This window comes from Bremia lactucae, linkage group LG3, assembly GCF_004359215.1.
Source record: "Bremia lactucae strain SF5 linkage group LG3, whole genome shotgun sequence".
Lineage (NCBI taxonomy): Eukaryota > Oomycota > Peronosporomycetes > Peronosporales > Peronosporaceae > Bremia > Bremia lactucae.
The window spans coordinates 758,170-777,811 of NC_090612.1; the positions used below are offsets into that span (position 1 = coordinate 758,170).

Sequence of the window (19,642 nt, forward strand, 5' to 3'; positions counted from 1 at the left end):
TATTAATATAATTAAGTCTCTCTTTCTATCTTGTAAATGCTAACTTAATTATAATCTAATACTAAACATGTAATTGAATTTTTATCTCTATCTTATCTGTAACTCTCCTTGATTACCTTTACAGCTGATTAGTCTGCGGAATAAATAGATATAGTGGTTTATACCTATTTATGTATAAGAATTTTGAATATTACTATATAAAGTAATATCCTCCAAATATTATCTACCTTTTAGATAATATATTAATTAACAACCTTTAAGTGTTAATTTCATGTAACGATACACCCCGTTTCATTGTAGACTTAACGGGGACGGTCGCTGTTTCAGAATCAAAAATAATTAAATTCTTTTAATATAAATTCAGATTGCAAATTGAGTCGTCATTGGACCGATGGCAAACGCGCCACAATTTTATTTCATAAAGCAGGCGTTGCGTTCGTACTTTTGTAGTGAAGTTTCCGTTCAAGATGCTGAAGACCCTGCCCTCTTTCGTGCCCAGATGCTCTTAAATGACCACTCGCCCGACGACGATCTTGTGGCATCAACTTCTAATGTCATTAATGTTCTTGTCGGGGTATCAGCTGCATCTTACGTGGCTCAATTAGCAGTAATTGTGTACGCATGGCATTTGACTGGCACAAATCCTTTGCGCTTCGTGCCAATTGAAACATTAGAAACCTCAATCGACACTGTGACAGCCGAATTTACAAGCCAACAAAGGATTTTTGATGTTTCTTTTACCGCAATTTCCTCGTTCGTTGCAGCTGCCGATGGTGGTGATGATAGAGACACTTTAATGGCCACAACGATGCTTGTAAATGATATAGGCGGCGCGCGCGGGCTGCTTACCTTGTTAGGCTTCCGACAAACAGTTGGAAGTCGCACGGTAGCCCCACTTACATTTCATCAATGTCTAGCAGCATTCGCCGAGCGCCACACCGTGAGAGAGCCACTTACGGTCGGCGCGCGCGCATTCAGCAAGCACTGCACTAGAAGTTTGAGTGGCTGGTGGGGTGAGTATAAAGGAAATGATGCGGCAAAAAATATTCAGGCTGAAACCAAAGTACGTGACCTTTTAGCAACTGCTACATGGAAAAACATCCACAGTCTACCCCATGCCCACGCGACGATGGAAATTCGCAATTTAATGGGATATGGGGCCCGGTGGGACACGGAGATTTTTAAGTTTAGAGGATTTCTGGAGCCACCAATGCTAAATGGTCATGCGATCAAATGGCGACACCTGTAGCAAATCAGAGGGCGGAACAATAATGTAACAGACGCTTGGGCTGGTGTGGGTGCAGCATCGACACCAGTCGTTTCGAAAATGACCATTGGCGAGACAAAACAAAGTTAAAGTGACCTTTTAAGTTGACTTGAATGTACTTTCCATTTGAAACGCAGGCGTTTCATCATATCATTGGTTCGTACCCGACGAGTCGACGTTGGTAGAATTGCAGTTCAGCTCATTCGCCAACCGGCATACTGCTTCCTATTCAATCTATTTACCTCACTCGAGACGTGCGTGAATTAGCCTTAAATAAAGTTAATGCGATCTTTTATGAATTCGAGCGTCGGTGTCATGGCGCTGATTACATTTATTGCAGAAATTCGCACAGCGGCAAATGCTTCTTGTGCTGACAAGGTATCAACTATGGATAAGAGTGTTGGAATAAGCGCTGTAGCTGACGCTTCGTGCATGTCTGGCGGACCAGGCTGTACACCTCACGGAGATCAATGCCGATTTTGTAGAGAGTCTGAAACTAGTCAGGCCTTGCATTTAACGCTGTGCTCTGAAGTCCAAGTTGCGCGATCCTTTGGAACTGAATCAGCTGGGAAAACACAGTCAAAGAATGGTTTACCAAGCTCAGACGAATCGGTTAATATTGTCGCGACAAGCATGCCGACTACTTTGGAGGAATCGACCATTACCTGTCTTTCACTTGTTTCAATTGGGGATAAAAGTGCTGGCATTTCCGCTGTAAGTGGTGCAAACCCTTCTTGTTCAGCCAATGGCTTGGGCTGCTTTCAGAGTGGGCAGTGCCGATTCTGCCAGTCAAGAGCGACTGCGCAAAGTACGCCTTTTATAAAGTGCTCTGACCTTGGCGGACCAACAATTCCAGCGTCGATAACACCACTGTCGTCCAACCCATCTCCTCGCGTTACGTCAGCACCTACTGCTACCTCAACGAGCACGACGTGCTCAATGGTTGCAACGAAATCTGAATTGCAAGGAATCTCATTTGTCGTGGAAAGCCGCTGCAACGTCGCGTCTCCGACACTTATCGGGTGTTCAGCTCAAACTTCATGTCGTCTGTGCCGCAACAATAACAACGAAGGCAATCAATATCTCATCACTTGCAACAAGCTTGCAGACAAGGGAAGTTCTGTAAGCGCCGAAGCGGGCATTGCAGCGGAAGATTTTAAAATTGAGGCCTTGTCATCGCAAGGTACTGACACGGCGAAATTGACACCGAACAACTCGATACGTATGGGTGCTTTAGGGCGAGACACTGGAAATATTGCGATCGCAACGCAATCGGTTGGCACTTCGTCAGCTTCAATCAGTTCCCCAATCGGAGCTGTCGCTGCGGTAGCGGCGCTTATTGTCGTGGCCATAATGAGTGTCATGTACGTGAAAGCACGTCGTGATAGTTTTATTAGCGAGCCATCAACGCCTGATGCTTTTCCAGACAGTGATGTGCTGACACCACAAGGTGGACATGGATACACACCGCGTGAAGGATCTATGGTGTTGGTAAAGAGTCAGTCATCAGTTGCCGCTCTTTAAAAACTTCTATTGAGATTAATGCTCTTAAAGTACAACATTTTGATGCAGGAATAAATATAAAGTTTTCTCCTTATCAGCACAAATATTCAGATAAAACCATCTTCAAAATACGTTCTTAATTAAATTGTAATTTTAATGACCAAATTATAGCTCTAGAAATGGATTAACGATCAAAATTGCAGCTTCACGTAAGTTGTGTTGCACGCTTCCTTGCCGTGTGGTTATTTACTCGTGGATCCCATTCCAACCATTCAACGGCATGATGCTGCGCCAAGCCATACGGAAGCAAGGGCATCAATTGCTTCAAGTTCAGACGCAAATAGCTACACGCGATTTTCGCCGTTCGCCAAGAGCCATGGCGCGTATCTTGTGTAGTGACCCCATCGACTCCATGTGCCCCGAGCTTTTGTGCGCTGCTGGCCACGATGTCACTACGGTCGCCACCTCGCTGTCGCACGCACAATTGGTGGCACAAATTTGTGACTACGAAGTCCTTATTGTACGGTCCGCCTCCAAGGTAGATCGGACAGTGTTGGATGCCGCGCATCAGCTACAGCTCATCGGCCGCGCCGGCACTGGCGTGGAAAATATCGACATGGTGAGCGCCACTAAGCAGGGTGTCCTGGTCTTAAATGCACCACGTGGTAACACCATTTCGGCTGCTGAGCTCGCGGTAGGACTTATCACCGCCGTTTCGCGCCTCGGGCAGGCCACGACTGAGCCTTCGATTCGTAACTCGGTGATCCATGGCAAGACGCTTGGCATCGTTGGGCTTGGCCGTATTGGCCGGGAAGTTGCTACGCGTTGTAATGCTTTTGGCATGAAAATAATTGGCTACGATTCTATTCTGTCTAGTGCTAGCAGTAAAGCGCATGGAATTGAGCCAGTGTCTCTAAACGAGCTCTTTTCTCGGAGTGACTACATCTCGCTACATGTACCGCTGAATGCCAATACCAAGAACTTGGTAAACAAACAGCGTCTTGCGCTCTGCAAAGACGGCGTTAAGCTCATCAATGGAGCACATGCAGGTCTGATCGACCACGAGGCTTTACTGGAAGCCGTCGAGAGCAAGAAAGTCGCGAATATGGCCTTTGACATTCTCGCGCCAAGCCCACCTTCTGACACCTGGACCAAACTTGTATCTCACGATAACGTGATTGTGACACCTCACATTGGTGCGCTCACTACCGACGCCCAGCAAAAGGTGGCGCGCGATCTGGCTCAAAAAGTGATCGATGCTTTGGCCGGCAAGTCATTTAAAGGCGTGATTAATGCACCGAACATTGGCTTTGGTAAGCGCGTTGAATTCATGCCACTGCTTTCGCTGGCTGAAAAGCTCGGCAGCATGCAGGCGCAATTGCTCGACGATAGTCGCCTTAAACGCGTGCTTGTTGTTGCCGAAGGCCCTAAGGTTACATCTTCGGAGCTTTCAGGACAACTCGTAAAGGGTGTGCTTAAGGGCTTGCTTTCACACATGCTTGAGGAGGAGGTGACATTCTCAAACGTAAAACAAATTGCAGATGTCATGGGCATTCAGACGGTGGAGCATAAGCATGACGAAGCGTCTGACAGCAGCTTTTCGGATCAGCTTACAGTCATTTTAGAGAAGGAAAATGGCTCTTCGAAGAAGATCACAGGCACTGTGTTTGGCAAGAACCAGCTTCGCTTTGTGTCGTTTGATGATGTCCCAATGGACGCGATTCCGAGTGGGTCCATGCTGCTGTTTAATAACACGGACGAACCTGGTGTTCTGCATAAGGTCACGTCGGTATTGGCGAATCACCAGATTAATATTGGCTGCTTTGGCTTGGCACGTGAAAATTCCGGTGCTGCCGCTGTCGGTGTGCTCAATGTGGACGAGGCCATACCGGATACGGCTATGGAGGAACTCGAGGCTCTGGGCATGCTAACAAATCTTCGCCGCGTGAATCTTCTCGAGTTAAACACGGCCACCTCTGGTTGTATTTGGGACAAGTTTCTGCAGCCTAGCACTGTCGCTGACGAAAACAGTCCCGATATTACCTCAGGTGAAATGGCACGGGTAATTTCGCGTCATCCAAAGCCACGCGTCAAGCCAACCTCGCCCAACTTTGGCTCAGGGCCGTGTAAGAAGCGCCCAGGATACTCGTTGGCTTCAATTTCTGACGTTGTGCTGGGCCGTAGCCATCGCTCAAAGCTAGGCAAGAGCTTGTTGGAGGAGGCGATTGTGCGTACCAAGAAAATTTTAAAGCTTCCTGAAGATTATCATCTTGGCATCGTGCCTGCATCGGACACGGGTGCATTTGAGATGGCTATGTGGTCAATGCTTGGAGCGCGCCCAGTCGACGTTTGCTACTGGGAGTCTTTTGGGAAGCAGTGGTTCAAGGATGTTACCACGGAACTCAAGCTTGACAACGTAAGGGAATTTGAAGCACCGTTCGGTCAGCTCCCTGATTTGTCCAAGGTGGATTGCGACCATGACGTGCTGTTTACTTGGAATGGTACTACCAGTGGTGTGTGTATACCCGACGGCGACTGGATTCCAGACAATCGCAAGGGATTGACCTTCAATGACGCGACTTCGGCTGCTTTCGCAATGGAAATGCCTTGGAATAAAATTGATGTGTGCACCTTCAGCTGGCAGAAGGTGCTCGGAGGTGAAGGTGGCCACGGTGTCATAATTCTGGGCCCTCGTGCTGTAGAGCGTCTCGAGTCGTTTGTACCGAAGAATCGCCCGATACCCAAGATCTTTCGCTTGACCAATGTCAGCACAGGAAAGATATTAAAAGGAATTTTTGAGGGCAGTACTATCAACACACCCTCCATGCTTTGTGTGGAAGACTATCTTGACGCTCTGCGCTGGACAGAGAGTGTGGGTGGTCAGGACGGCCTAATCGCAATCTCACAGCGAAATCTTAAGGTACTGGAGGACTTCGCAGCTGAGAACTCGGAATGGTTTAAGTTTCTCGCCGCTGAAAAAACAATCCGTTCCAATACATCCGTGTGTCTATTAATCAACGGCTTTTCTCAGAGCGAGGTGAATCAGATGCAGGCGCTTCTAGAGCGCGAGCAGGTGGCGTACGACATTGGCTCATATCGTGACGCTCCACCTGGCCTGCGGATCTGGTGTGGGGCCACTGTGGAGATGAAGGACCTAGAGGCTCTGCTCCCGTGGATCAAATGGGCGTACCAAGAGGTCAAGAGTGCTCGGGATACTACTAGCAAATAGGTAGACAAGCTAGCCAACTACTGACTGAGTCGGCTGACTAGAATTTTAGTTGGTCTTCGCTTGAATACATCAGCAAAGGACAAAGTGATAGAAAGTTTAAAATCTGTGCTCCATATGCAACACGTTTACAGCAAGGTGGTCGTGCTATATTTAACATGCTAGAGCAGCCAGGTGCGGAATTTCCTGCTTTGTGGATCATAATAAATGCTTTTTAGAAACTGTATAAATTTCCTTACACAAGTAAAACATATTTTTTTTAGTGTTTTGAGGTCCTTTTGCGCACCAGTCGTCCGAGTGCAATATGCGAGAAGGACGCGGCAATTGGCAGCGCTTCCAGCTGCAACATCACGGTCAAATCCATGCATCTGAAAGCTCGCAACGAAGATTGACTCTGGCTTCATCCCATCGATCATCATTCTCTGCGCAAGTTCAGAAAGACGTCGTGGCCTTCATTGAAACCTTTCGAGCCAATCACTCAGATCCGTCGGCGCCACCCAATGCCTTGACGCTTGACATCGTAGTACACGCTATTTGTGATCATTTTCGTAAGCTATCGCCACCTTATTTTCTAATAAAATTTACTTATTGGTATCATATATGTGTAGATGTCAATTCGTTTGAGGAGCTGATGGGCATGAGCGCATTACAGCTACCTGCCCTGAGACAGCTGCACACCGTGAACCAACGTTTGTGGACGTTTATCACGTGCTATGTGCAAAGTCGGCGCATCAACACGCTTTTCGAGTGTCACCAAGCTTTTCTGCAACAAGAAGGACTGCGTTTCTTTCACGAGCTCAAACTTGGCAACTCGTTTTTACATACAGAAGCCGTGCAAAATTTGTATTTTTCGCCAAGGGTGATGTATCCCATTGCAACGAGAGATGTGCTGGCATGTTTACGGCAGTACGGAGATATGCTGAGTCAAGACGCGTTTCGACCGTTGTCGCACGTCGATTTGCACGAATTTCTGCAGTATATTGCGCAGCATTACAGACAATCGAGTGCACAGGCAATGGGTATTTTTATTGACTCTTCTGGCTTTGGAATTTATGTAGGAATGCTGCGCCGTATCGCCAACTATGAAATGAAGGAACTCAAAACATTGGAGCAGCAATTTCAAAGTGAAGTTGCTGAAAGAATGTTTCGCCTTTCAAAGGAAAAATTTAGCGCTGAAAATCGAAAACGAGCGTTGGACGAAATGCTGCGGCAAACGAATAATCAAACAGAAAAGAATGATACGAATTACAGGAGATGCGAAGACACAAAGAGCAGTGTACAGTCGCTATCATTAGACATGCTCAACCGTGTCACTGAGATTGATGTATATCTAGACAACGTTTTGCATCGAAAAGCTGCTGCAAATACAAAGATTTCAGAACAATACCGTCGATCGATATCATCGCAAGAGATAGCCGAGACAGACTCAAAGCTTCGAAATCAACTGACGCAATTTTTAATGTCATCATTGAAGAGTAAGCACCATTCGCGTCTTAAAGTCGTGACGTGGGTAATGTGCAGCATCTTGGCCAAGACGTACGCCCTTCTTTTGAGCGATGACAAACTGCCCGTCAAAGATGAAACGGATAGTGAAAAGGTAGTGACGGAGAGTGAAAAGGAAGAGTGCGAATGTTGTTGTGTCGGCAAAAATTCATGCACTTGTTCATGTTATTGCAAGTGCCACATCGAGTCGAGCGACGAGGAAAACGAGCATGACGATGGAAAAATTGCGAATCTTGTAGAGAAAGATGTGGTGACGAAAATGACCAAAAACTTGGATACACTTCCCGTCTCGCCCGCTGACCCGTTTGCCGCCACATACAAAAAGCTTAACAAAAGCGTAAATTTAGCAATGCGCGATATTAAAACTGAAGTCGACTGTTTTTTGAATGCTCAAAGGTCTAATAACCACCCTGATACAGCCAAAAGCGTGCTATTGATTCTATCTTCTCTTGAAAAGCATTTAGTCGGCAAGTTTGAAGCTAAAACAAAGAGTACAACCTGGGCTGGAAGGCGATCCATTTTGCAGCTTCTTCCTGAGCTCCTGGACGATGCTGATAATAAGGACGATGACAGCGCTAGCAAGTGGTTTTTAAGCCTATTGCAATCAGATCAACTTAGAGGTACTTGCGTAGATTTTATAAACACTAGGACCGAGAACGTTACCGAAGACATGCTGAAATTTGTTCTCGAGTGCCGTGCTACCATCAATTTGTCTGCATCGCTGTCGTCACTTTCCAATAAAAAACAGCTTCAGTGGATAGCCGATCGACTTTCAGTGAGGTTTGCGAAAGATCTAAGTCAAGGTAATTCTTTTCTCGAAGTTGAAAATATGGTCAAGATGTTGGACCAGGAAACGAGGAGTGAAGAGTCCTCAGTTGTCAAAGACATCGGAACTTTGGATCTTCAATATGATGGCGACCAAGGAAGCGGTAAAGACACAACAGGTGAGTTTAAACAAGTTTTGACGGAGCAAGCGCTTGGAAAATTGTGCAATTGCCCCTACATAGTTGATGTGTCATTATATATGAATTGGCAAGAGCTTTATGCCCCCTTGTGTGGGCCATTGCTGTCATTTATCCGTGTGCATGAAATGATTCTTCTTGATCATGCACCATCAAACAGTCTTTTGTTTGTATGTTGTTTAAATGGCACAATTCTACGATTGAACGAAAAATCGACGCCGTCCGACTTGGAGTTGTTATTTCGACAAGCTGTACGAATGGAGGGTCAAGTCGCTGCTAGCCAAGTAGCAACTCACTTGGTGTCGATGGTTGTGACGTGCAAGGGCTTTGCAAACTTCCCAAAACAGCTCGTGCAAGCCCATCTACGTGCCTTCTTTACCAGGTACGCAGGGGATGAAGACTTCCGCAAGCATTTCATGCTGGATGTACTTGTAGAAGTGCCAGTAGAATTTGCAGACTTTGTGATGTTGTTGCTTCTTGATGCAGTTGGTCATGCTGACAATTCGAATTTTGCCGATCAAATTTGGAAGGCTTGCAGAAGCGATGCAGAGCGAAAAGTGCTTTTGTATCACTCGAAGCGAAGCTTGTTGTCACTGTATAATATCCAGAGCGACCAGTGGTGTGGCGCTCGTGAAGCTTTGATAGCTGCATTACCAAGTCCTGCAACCAATACCTGTGTTGACACAAATTGTGAAAGACTAGAGGCCGCGGAGACCTCTGCGCCTTCCATTGATGCAATCGAAATCGAAAAAGTTGTAGATAATAGTAGCGTTGTTTATGCAGAATTTGAAGCTTCAGACATGCCAACTTTAGCCTGTGAGTCAACTCACCAAGAGGCAAAACATGTCATGATAACAGAGGCTAATACTGAAATTTGTCGGTCATATATTGAGGACCTACGCAAGAAGCAGTTTGGTGTTGGACTTAAGGTACAAGACGATGTTACTACATCTGTGCTACTCAAACAACAGCAGCGCCTGGAGCGCGCCCTCAAGCGGCTCAGTGACGAGCTATACAGTGAGAGTACGCACTTTGTACTTGAGTTGCTACAAAATGCTGATGATAACACGTACGAAGAAATGGTGACTCCACGAGGAGAATTCTCTCTGACGGCCGATAATGAACTTATTTTTTACAACAATGAGCAGGGTTTTTCTTACAGTAATATTCAAGCAATTTGTGATGTGGGCGCATCAACGAAGGCATTAGTAGATTCCGAGGCGAGTATTGGCAGAAAAGGGATTGGTTTTAAGAGTGTATTTAAGGTGTCGGATAACCCACAGATTCATTCGAATGGGTTTCATATCTGCTTTCACGCTAAGAGCTCTTCTTATGGCAATGGTGTGGGATATATTCTGCCGCATTGGTTAGACGACAGAACCCAATGGAAGAAAAGACGTGGCACGACATTTGTATTGCCGTTAAGCACCTCGTCGATGCAAGGTGTGAAAGATATTTCTGCATCACTTTTTGCGCTGAAGCCGTCAGTTTTGCTCTTCCTTAGACGGATTCGAGATCTTCGACTTGTTGATATGGCTCAGAAACTCTCATTGAACTTTTATAAGAAGGAAGTGAAGCTTCAAAATGACTACCAACTCGTTCATTTGTTCTCGCGTGTGAGGAAGGGCGAGAACAGTGTGGATGTCGCACAGCAGCAGTGGATAATTGTAAAAAAGACACTCGATCCGCCTCAGATGTTTGCTTGTACGCCGTCAACAGAGATCGCTCTTGCGCTCCCTGTACGTCAAGGTGAAGACACGAATGATGATCGGCCTCCACTTCAACAGGTATTCTGCTATTTGCCGCTTCGATCTTACGGCTTACGCTTTGTTTTGCAAGGAGATTTCGAAATCCCTAGCTCCCGAGAAGCAATCACAAATGGCAGTGAATGGAACGCGTGGCTAATTTCTAACTTTCCAAGCCTCGTACGCGCTGCTGTGACGTGCTACATTTCAACTCTTCAAGCAAGCGAAATGATCGCTGGACCCTTGTACTTGCTTTCGCTCTTACCAGATGGAAACGAGGTGCAAGCCCCTTTTCGAAGCATCGTTCCAGAAGTTATGCGTCAGCTGCGTACTGTGAAGTGGCTACCTACACTTTCACCAAAAACTGAATTCTACATGCCAACAGAGCTGATTGATTGCCTTAGTGTCACGAGTGGTGCTGGTGAAAATCCCTTCATCTTCTTTGAAGCACTGAGCGACGATGTGCTGTCAACATTTAACAAGCACTTCTTACATCCTGCTCTATCTCAAAGTATGTCTGGATTAATAAAGAGTCAGCTGCAAATTGAGCACCTTCATGCATCCCATTTGATGCGACTGCTGTCGCTTTCAGCGGAAAAGAACGATGTCGACTGGACAGTAAGAATGCTATCACTTTTAGCGAAGCTTTGGCGAAAGGATCGGCACTCGGGCTTGTTACGCCAAGAGTTACGCTTGATTAAGTGTTTTCCACTAAAACAAGATGAAAGTGCAAACGGTATGTCTAGATGGATTTCTTTAGCTGGCGGGCATGACTCGGTTTTTTTATCTAACATCCAGACCGGCAATAATGCAAGTCGTGAAGACTCAGACGCGCACTTTAGCGACCTTCGTATCCTGGATGGCAAAGTCACAGATGCCGCTAGCAAGAATTTGGAGCTGCGCGCATTTTTTCTAAATGACGTGGGTCTTCACGTAATGGAAGATCATGAGTTGATTCGTCATCATATTCTTCCAAAGATGACAGAACTTCATGATTATAACCAGGCTAGTAACGCGAAAAAAGCCGACTTCGATGCAATGATTCAATACGGACGGTATCTAGCCTTTCATTTGGCTATGTGCAATAATTGCCCGCTACGTATGGACGTAAAATCTAGCATGGTTGTTGCAACCAGCTGTAGTCGCCTCGTTCGTGTTGACTGTCAAAACTTATTTGGAATCTTGCCTTCCACCTATTGTGAAGTGACCGATTTATTCGCATGGGTAAAGTTGAAAGGCGAAGCGCTTAATGAGTCGGGAAATTCTCTTTTGATCCTGACGGATAACTACTTTTCTAACAGTAGCAATTCGACGTTATCAAAAGATTTGGTGGATAAGCAGTGGCATTACTTGTTTGTGGAGACTTGTGACTTGCCGATCCTCGTCAATATTTCAAGCTTTGAAACAGATGTGCGCTCGCAAGCCGGAATGCGGCAATTGCTCACTTGGATTGAAGATGAGAAAGACGTCTCAGTAAAGCGTCGGATATCGATGCAACTAGCACAGTATTTGGATAAGCACTGGACTACCACCAAAGATGGGCCGGGCGCGAACGGCATTGTATCAACAGACGACAAGGACGCAGCATTGGATGTGTTTCGGAAATATTGTTGGTTGGAAGGATCTGATACAAAATTTCATCGTTCAATTGATCTTTGGTTGTCTACGGACGAGACTACTCGCTTGTTCGCGCCTGATATGGTTACATTTAGCTCGTTAATGTGGAGAAGCGATGATTTTTCTAAGCGTATACTTGGCATGAAGTCTGCTGCGACTGTCGCTGATGCACTTGCCGCGATATCAGCCATCGCAATGGACTCAAACTCGGTCCCATCGCCTAAAGTTGAACAAATAATCCGACTTTATATGTTTTTGTGGGAAGAAAGTCAAATATCTGATGCAAATCGAGTCAACATTTTTGAAGAGTTTTCAAGGAAAGCGATGATCTTTGTTCCATCAAAGGAAAAGGCTCAGTGTTGCTTTATTCGCACTATAAATGCTGTTTGGTCGGCAAGCATTCAAAAAGGAGAGTTGGTCGTGTTGGAGGCTCTTTATCCAATGTCTCTCAGCAACTTTTTCATTGAGGTTTGTGGCGTGCAGCGCAAGCCGTCCACGACCTTATTATGTAACATAATAAGCAGTCAGCAAGATCAGATCTGGACCAAGGGGGGCAACAGTAAGCAGCCTCATGACATCAAAGTATGGAAAAAAACTATGCTTCCGCTTCTATGTGCGCTTGCAAGGAATTTTAAGAAGCGGTCATTAGCAAAAGGCGAGAAAAAAATTATTAAAAAGGCGCTTAAGTCAACTCTGTGGTTGCCAGTGCGGAGCCTAAGTGGACGTAATAGTGGTATTGTATTTTGTAGCTCACGGGACAAACCAGTTCGAGCAACAACAGAGGACGAGCGCAAGCTTCAGACGCTGGCGTTGTCTCTCACGAAAAAAGCTGCAGAATCTGGTGGTGGATCTTATAAGGGCGAAGATATGAGAGGCGAGGACGACATTCATTTAATTCAATATGATTTAATTGCGGAAAATACTGATTTTAACCCTCTGCTGAGTCTCATGAAGGTTTCAACTTTGTCTTCACATCTGAAGGACCATGCAGATTTATGGGGCAAATTAATCGCTCGCTTGACGAAGTTTTTTCAGCCCGATTATAACAAATACCGAAAGAAACTATTGAAAATTAGTCAGCTTTTAGTCAAATTGTGGGCAAAAGCATTTTCTATGACAAGCATAGAAGAGAGGTCTGAATTCCAAGCAGTAATGCAGTATTTGATGCTTTTTCCAACGATTGGCGAAAGTCTTCAGTGGGTTTCAGGCAACGGCATGTACATAAATGATCAAACGGAGTTGTCAAAAGAAGTTCTGGAACATTCAGGACAAAGTCAACGACTCCAAATTCTTGGACTGTTCCCATTGAGCTACTTTGTGATTGACATGGCAAGCAGAGATGGGAATAATGAAGCGTCTTTGGTGCAAACGTTCCTCATGCAATGTTTCGGCATGAAGTCATTAAAAGCGCACTTGCAGTGCGAGGTCAGTGTGCTTAGCACGCAGCAACCTGCAAGCGACGCGTTTCACGAGAAAATTTACATCGCGTTTTCATTAGCGCAACGATTTTTGTTTCACCAATATCGGCATTTGTATGATCAGCTGCCGCATGACTCGATCGCGAATTTAGCATCTGAATTTCACTGTGTGCTGGTTGATGGTCATGATGGTTTCCAGGTCGTCTATCGAGTTAAAAATTCATTCTGTCTCCGGCGTGGTGCTGATATGCTCTCTCGCTGCTTTCTTGATGTTTGTAATCGCACATTGTACTTGCAGCGTGTGACGGGAGACGAAGAAGCTCGTGCCCTCTCGTTGGTGCTGATGGAGCTATCTCGAAAACTTTTTGGCGCGCAGGTAGCTCCTAGCGTCGCAAATTTGTTGTATCTTGGCTTATTGCAGCCGAGCGCGCTTTCAAGAGAGCAATGGTTACTAGAGACTCAATCTTTGCCTCCGCTTCCAAACTGCGAAGCTCGTAGATTGTGGACTTCCAAAGTTCAAATCAACGATGATTCTTCTTTGGAAAGGGCTAATTACAAGCGCGCATTAAAAGACATGGAAGATGGCGAGATTGGTGACCATGAGGCTCTGGTACAGGTCTCGGATTACGGAAGAAAGACTCAAGCACTTGGCGAGTTTGCACAATCTTCACGCCAGACTGCAAGTTTCTGCAAAATCTATGACGATCATGGGCATCACGATAGGCACACGCATATACCACCAAACTTACCATATAATATATATGGAGGCGCTGATAGACTGTACCATTTACCGTTATCTGAACTAAGAACGCACTCTCTGTCACTTTCGAACACGATGACTAAAGAGGAGCGAAAGGGTATTGGACGCTGGGGCGAAGAGTATGTTTTCAACCAGCTAAAGCAACAACATGCTGAGAGCGAAGTGACTGTCGAATGGTTAAATGAAAAGGAAGAGTCCGGCCTTCCGTACGACCTCATGCTGTCACGCGCAAAGACAATATTGGAATACATCGAAGTAAAGTCGACACGTACCATGGAGAAGGGTTTATTTGAGATAAGTTTAAACGAGCTGAACGAGGCTACCATTCACGGCTCCACATATTGTATCTACAGAGTTTTTAATGCTGGCAATTCCGCGCTATGCCGCGTGATCCGCCTTGAAAATCCCGTTTTGCTACTGCGTCAGCACAAAATCCAGCTAGCTCTTGTTATGCAGTAAGAAAACTATTGCTATCATAAACGCGTGTAAATTCTTTAGCCACAATGCTACCAAGATTCATTTGTCATTATTCCACTGTATCCATGCCACAAGCTCCATCAAGGAGAGTATGTTCTTCACTCTGCTGGTTATGCATATTACTCCTAGAGCGCCGATCCTTATCCTTCTGCATACGCGACTGAAATTTCGCACTTGTTACTAGCTCAACGTCCATGTAGCGCAGTTGAGAAGCAACCATCACGAGTTTTTCCATTTCCTTTTGCAACTTCAGAGTCGCCTCACCCCGCACGTCTTCACAACAATTTTCGCTGTCTTCATCTTCAAGCACAAAGCGCGCCATGGCTTTCTGCTTATCGATGATAGCATCCATCTGACCAGTAGAGATCAGATGAAGCAGCAATTTCTCGGCAGCATGAGCGTCACTGTTTACAATACCAGCTACCATCGCGATCTGCGTCAGTTCAATCGTAGCGTACGTACGCTTCAATTGAAGCAGTTTTTGCTGCTTAAACGCCTGTACAACCTGCTTCACGAGACCTAAGTTGTTTTCCTGAACAAACAGCTCATTCTTCTTCGTCACAACTTTCTGCAAAGCAGTTAAATCTTTATCGATGACAAATGCATTGACCAATTCAGTATATACTGGACAGTGGTTTTCGACGTGACGAACAACCACAAATGGTGTGTACTTGGGCAACATTGCCCTTTCCCCCTTTGAAATAAGCGTCACTAGTAATAGCTTCTTGTACGCCTCAATCACGAAGGCACTGAGCGTTACTGCCGGTGCAGTGACAGCAAGCTGAAAGAAATTTAATGCGTCTTGATATCGCTTTTCCCCGAGAAACAATAACCCTCCATAGTATGCGTAGCCTAAGAAATCGACACTGGTGACGAGCTGCAATTGCGAGTGGATCTCCACAATTGTCCTGAAAACAACAAATTCGTCGTTAGAAATGTTCGTTTGGCTCTGAGATTAAAAAAAAATGTTGCCATACTGGTCTAAAATTTCCATTGCGGCAAAATAACACTTCGAATGGAGGCATAAATAAAGGAATTGTGCGTGCAGCGGCGTGAGGACGGCCTTTTCTTGTTCGTGGTAGCGCAGCAAAAAGCTCCTAAGAGGAAAAATGGCTTTGATACTTTGCTGCATGTCCATCGCCTGACGTGCGTACTCCTCGCAGAGCACGCTGAGTTTCTTAAGTTCCTTGGAAGCTACAGTTGCGGAGATTTGGTACAGTAATTGCCCCGTTTGTTGCAGCAACTTGGCACGTGCTACAGCCAAATTCTGCTGAGGACGCGCATGCTCAAGTTTATATGCTTTGGCAGACAACAATAACAGGAAGCTCAGTGACAGATCAGCGAGCGGCTTGTGGTCTAGCACTTGATCCAGTTGGGCGATGGAAGACGCCCGCACCGCCATCGTAAGCTCCTCTCCACTCAGCGCCTGCGCTAGCATTGAGTCTGCGGTTTGACGGGTCCTTTCGCTATCATTTACACCTTGTTGAGGCGTTAAAAGCGACAGAATTGGATACAACGGACCCCACTCCATTTGGTCGGTAGCTCTGGCAAATTAATCTGATACGTTCTTTTCTTATGTGTTGCAATCAAGCACAATTTAAGCATATGAGGGAGCTGGAACCTTTTTTCAGTGTCGTAATATCTAAGCGAAGAAAAATATATTGAGATTAAAACGATAAAGTGAAGAATGAGATGGTAAAACATCTTGTCGAAGTAGTAATAAGAAAGTCTTCGACGAATTAGTACTAAATGTGGTACTGAATTCCCTTCGGTGATCAATCTCATGAAACTCATTACATCAAGGCAAGATGGGTAACGACCTTACTAAATTAAAGCGGCAACAGCCGCGAGCGCTGAACTACGAGCCGCAGAATGGCCCAATCCCCGCATCAGACGCCCTCATGCAGATAATCCCAGACCAGTTTACTTCGCTGTCTGAAGTAACGCAAGCGCTGAGACGCAGTGGGCTGGGGAGCTGCAACCTCATCGTCGGCATCGACTGTGCGTCGACGATACAGCAAACGATTTACGTGATCTTATAGCTTAAGTAACAGTATGTTTTATTGGAATGACAGGCACAAAGTCTAATGATTGGAGCGGTAAACGCACGTTTGGTGGTCGATGCCTTCATGAAGTTGACGATGTGAGTGCGCGCAATCCATACGAGGACGTCATCGAGACCATTGGACGAACGTTGCAAGACTTTGGTGAGTCCGGGATCTAAATTTGAAAACTTGTTGAAATTAAATTCGTCTTTTGCTTGAATTGTGTAGACGAAGACAATGTCATTCCAGTCTACGGCTTTGGCGACGAGCTGACGTGCGACCGCGCGGTTTTTACCTTTTCTAACCAAGGCCAGGATGGATTACCGCTGGAAACCATCCGCTCGCGCTACCGAGAAGTCGTGCACAATGTAGTCATGGCGGGTCCTACGTCCTTTGCGCCCATTATAAACGAAGCTGTAAACATCGTCAATCGTTCGGGGAATTTTCATATCCTTGTCATCATTGCTGATGGACAAGTGACTCGCTCGGTGGATATTCCACCCCATGCTGTAAGTAAGAATGAAAAGGAGACCATTGATGCTATCACATTCGCCAGCAACTTTCCTCTTAGCATCGTCATGGTGGGGGTGGGCGACGGCCCATGGGATTCCATGATCTACTTTGACAATCATCTGTTGCACCGAAAGTTTGACAACTTTCAATTTGTAGAGTATCACAAGATTACGTCGCAATTTAGCGACCCGCAGATGAAAGAAACGCAATTTGCTCTTCAAACGTTGATGGAGGTCCCTGGTCAATATCAAAAGATCAAGTCGATGAACTACTTGGATCGCGGATCGCACCGAGCTCGAGCCGATCTTCCACGTGTTGAAGTGTTTCCACCACCACAATCTATCGGATTAGTCCACCACAACAGCAATCATCATGTTCAGCGGCAGGCCCAGGCGCGTAACGCGGTCATTTCAACTTCATCGGTGCAACCCGACCAGGCAAAACCACGATCGATGTCGCGAAAAGACACTTCTCATACATCAACAGGCCTCACGCCGCAGCATCGCTCATTACGAGCTCAAGATGAACTGAAAAGGCTTCAAGAATCGTTGTTGTGTTCAATTTGCGAAGAGAGGAAAAAAGACGCGGTGTTTCAATGTGGCCACGAGACGTGTCAAAAGTGTGCTGATTTCCTTTCGCACTGTCCTCTCTGTCGGCAACAAATACAGCTGCGCATTCAGCGGTTTGGCTAACCCCGTAGTGTTTTTAAGAAAGTTTGCATTTTTGAGCTTCTCAAATCAATTTATTTTGAAAGGAATTCTAAAAAGTAAGTGTCTATCGCAGTCGCCAAAGGTGAAAAAGGCGAAAGCATGTCATGTAACAAAATATCCATGGGACTTCACGAATTATGCCGCAGCCGCTTCCGATGGCAACCGCGTTGCAATTCGTCGTTCCCTCTATAGATGCCCCTGCCGTAAGCCTTTGGCCCTCAGCGGTCATCCTTTAATGCAGCATCGAGTCGCGCTTCGCACCATGGCGAATGCACACACCGTTTCGCACGGCCCCCTTGCTGCATCCCTCGGTCTGGCATCGCTTGCCGCCGCCATGCGAAACGCACAAAGTGCCTCCTACGGCACTCTTCGAGCAACCTTCGACCTGACAGCGCTTGCCGCCCCCGTGCGCAATACACAGTCCTCCCAACAGCGCGGTCTTGGTGCACTCGGGCATCTTGCATTTCCGACCGCCACCGTGGGCCGAGCAAAAGCCGCCGACCAGCGCAGACTTGGTACAGCCCGCCTCGCTGCATCGCTTTCCTCCGCCATGCGAGATGCAAAGACCGCCTTGCTTGGCGCTCTTACTGCACTCGGGGAATGCACATCGCCTGCCGCCACCATGCGAGATACAAAAGCCGCCCGTCTTGGCGCTTTTGGAGCAGCTTTCAGCGCGACAGAAGCGACTTTGCTTGTGATACTTGCAGTACGTACCGTTCGGACCGCGGATGGTGCGGTAGCAGTCGGATTTGGCGCACACCGTGTTGAGCATGGACGATAGGTCAAAGACACCACGTGAACTGCCGCCAGTGCTGCTGCTGCTGTCGTCGTCGTCCATTTGCTCACACTGCTTCACTTCCCCGTTAATAATGAAGCTTAGACTCATGGCTGCGATTCCGCTGACTGCTTCACCTTCTCCATCCTCGGAGCTATGAAACAATGAGACCACTGGGCTGTTGCTAGGGTTGCTGCGGTCGACACTTTCATCGTCATCGCTCGACTCAAAGTGTCCGCTTGCCATAGCATGCACCATGGGCTGTTTGGCCGCCCCCCGACCTGCGTGAGCCAGGGTCTTGGTCAGCGGCGAGTGCAAGTGCTCAAGGTATGGAAACACACTGTGACGAGAAGTGGATGGTGACACTGGAATAGCTTGCTGGTAGATGGGGTGGTCGATAATAAATGAAGTGATCGTACTGGCGTTCATATAAGTGACACAGCACGACTTGAGGTTGGAAGAAAGCTGGAGGCTTAGGAGGTGATACGACGCTATGTCGTGAGGGGCTTGACTTCGATCTCGAGAGAGCTACTGAAGTGGTTGTATCTCTCGCGGGACGAGTAGATGGGGTTAACGAATTAAAACTCAAATGACTTGGAAAATGGTGTGGCCCCGGGACTGCGTTTTGTACACCGTGACAAGGAAAGGACCTGCGTCCTGACGTTGTCGCTTTTTTTTAAGGTTTTGCTGCGCGATTGTTACCGTCGAAGTGTCGGACATTTTTGCGCGCTTCGGTCGGCGACCCGATTTCACTTGCTGAGGCATAAAATCCGTGCTTTTGTCGAGGAGGCTTCTGAATATCCTCTACGCGACATTGCGAACGTTTGGCCATGGTTGGCAAGCTAGTCCTTTTCATTTGCCTGTATTTGTAGTTGCGAGACGAACTAGCAATCAATGACAAAAAAGCGTACGTGTCGGAAGGCCACTTATTTCTGTCCGATGACTCGAAGCCTATGATGGTGTATATGTATTACTAATAACGCGTTTGCGCATTGTTTGGAAAGGTCGCGAATGTGATCAAGACGCGTTACAGCGTATCGCAATACTTTTCCAACCATCGTCAGCGACAGCTGTAAGATTCAGCGGGCCTGTGGATGGAAGATGAACCTCACTTTCAAATC

At 46.5% G+C, this 19,642-nt stretch overlaps 7 protein-coding genes across 7 annotated transcripts; 5 read left to right on the forward strand and 2 right to left on the reverse strand.

The window, feature by feature from the left end:
- Positions 1–391: 391 nt before the first annotated feature.
- Positions 392–1,249, forward strand: CCR75_008245 (uncharacterized protein; the record flags this gene model as incomplete). The annotated part of the gene is made up of 1 exon (XM_067966299.1): positions 392–1,249. One exon carries the CDS (start codon positions 392–394, stop codon positions 1,247–1,249), a length of 858 nt encoding a protein of 285 aa, XP_067816595.1.
- A 300-nt stretch (positions 1,250–1,549) lies between these two features.
- On the forward strand, positions 1,550–2,791 carry CCR75_008244 (uncharacterized protein; the record flags this gene model as incomplete). Its single annotated transcript, XM_067966298.1, has 1 exon — positions 1,550–2,791. The coding sequence occupies one exon, from the start codon at positions 1,550–1,552 to the stop codon at positions 2,789–2,791; it is 1,242 nt and encodes a 413-aa protein (XP_067816596.1).
- Positions 2,792–3,050: 259 nt separating this feature from the next.
- On the forward strand, positions 3,051–5,999 carry CCR75_008243 (uncharacterized protein; the record flags this gene model as incomplete). The annotated part of the gene is made up of 1 exon (XM_067966297.1): positions 3,051–5,999. One exon carries the CDS (start codon positions 3,051–3,053, stop codon positions 5,997–5,999), a length of 2,949 nt encoding a protein of 982 aa, XP_067816593.1.
- A 155-nt stretch (positions 6,000–6,154) lies between these two features.
- Positions 6,155–14,460, forward strand: CCR75_008242 (uncharacterized protein; the record flags this gene model as incomplete). The annotated part of the gene is made up of 3 exons (XM_067966296.1): positions 6,155–6,170; positions 6,269–6,544; positions 6,605–14,460. The coding sequence occupies 3 exons, from the start codon at positions 6,155–6,157 to the stop codon at positions 14,458–14,460; spliced, it is 8,148 nt and encodes a 2,715-aa protein (XP_067816594.1).
- Positions 12,593–16,088, reverse strand: CCR75_008241 (uncharacterized protein). The gene is made up of 2 exons (XM_067966295.1): positions 15,456–16,088; positions 12,593–15,386 (listed from the first exon to the last, which is right to left on the reverse strand). Exons 1-2 carry the CDS (start codon positions 16,007–16,009, stop codon positions 14,528–14,530), a joined length of 1,413 nt encoding a protein of 470 aa, XP_067816591.1. The 5' UTR covers positions 16,010–16,088; the 3' UTR covers positions 12,593–14,527.
- A 198-nt stretch (positions 16,089–16,286) lies between these two features.
- On the forward strand, positions 16,287–17,801 carry CCR75_008240 (uncharacterized protein; the record flags this gene model as incomplete). Its single annotated transcript, XM_067966294.1, has 3 exons — positions 16,287–16,479; positions 16,554–16,685; positions 16,752–17,801. The coding sequence occupies 3 exons, from the start codon at positions 16,287–16,289 to the stop codon at positions 17,726–17,728; spliced, it is 1,302 nt and encodes a 433-aa protein (XP_067816592.1). The 3' UTR covers positions 17,729–17,801.
- A 177-nt stretch (positions 17,802–17,978) lies between these two features.
- Positions 17,979–18,950, reverse strand: CCR75_008239 (uncharacterized protein; the record flags this gene model as incomplete). The annotated part of the gene is made up of 1 exon (XM_067966293.1): positions 17,979–18,950. The coding sequence occupies one exon, from the start codon at positions 18,948–18,950 to the stop codon at positions 17,979–17,981; it is 972 nt and encodes a 323-aa protein (XP_067816971.1).
- Positions 18,951–19,642: the final 692 nt, after the last annotated feature.

Coding starts and splice junctions, on each gene's coding strand:
- CCR75_008241 (XM_067966295.1), bottom strand. CDS start 16,009: ATGGAGTGGGGTCCGTTGTATCCAATTCTGTCGCTTTTAACGCCTCAA. Junction 15,387..15,455: donor GCAATGGAAATTTTAGACCA/GTATGGCAACAT, acceptor TGTTGTTTTCAG/GACAATTGTGGAGATCCACT.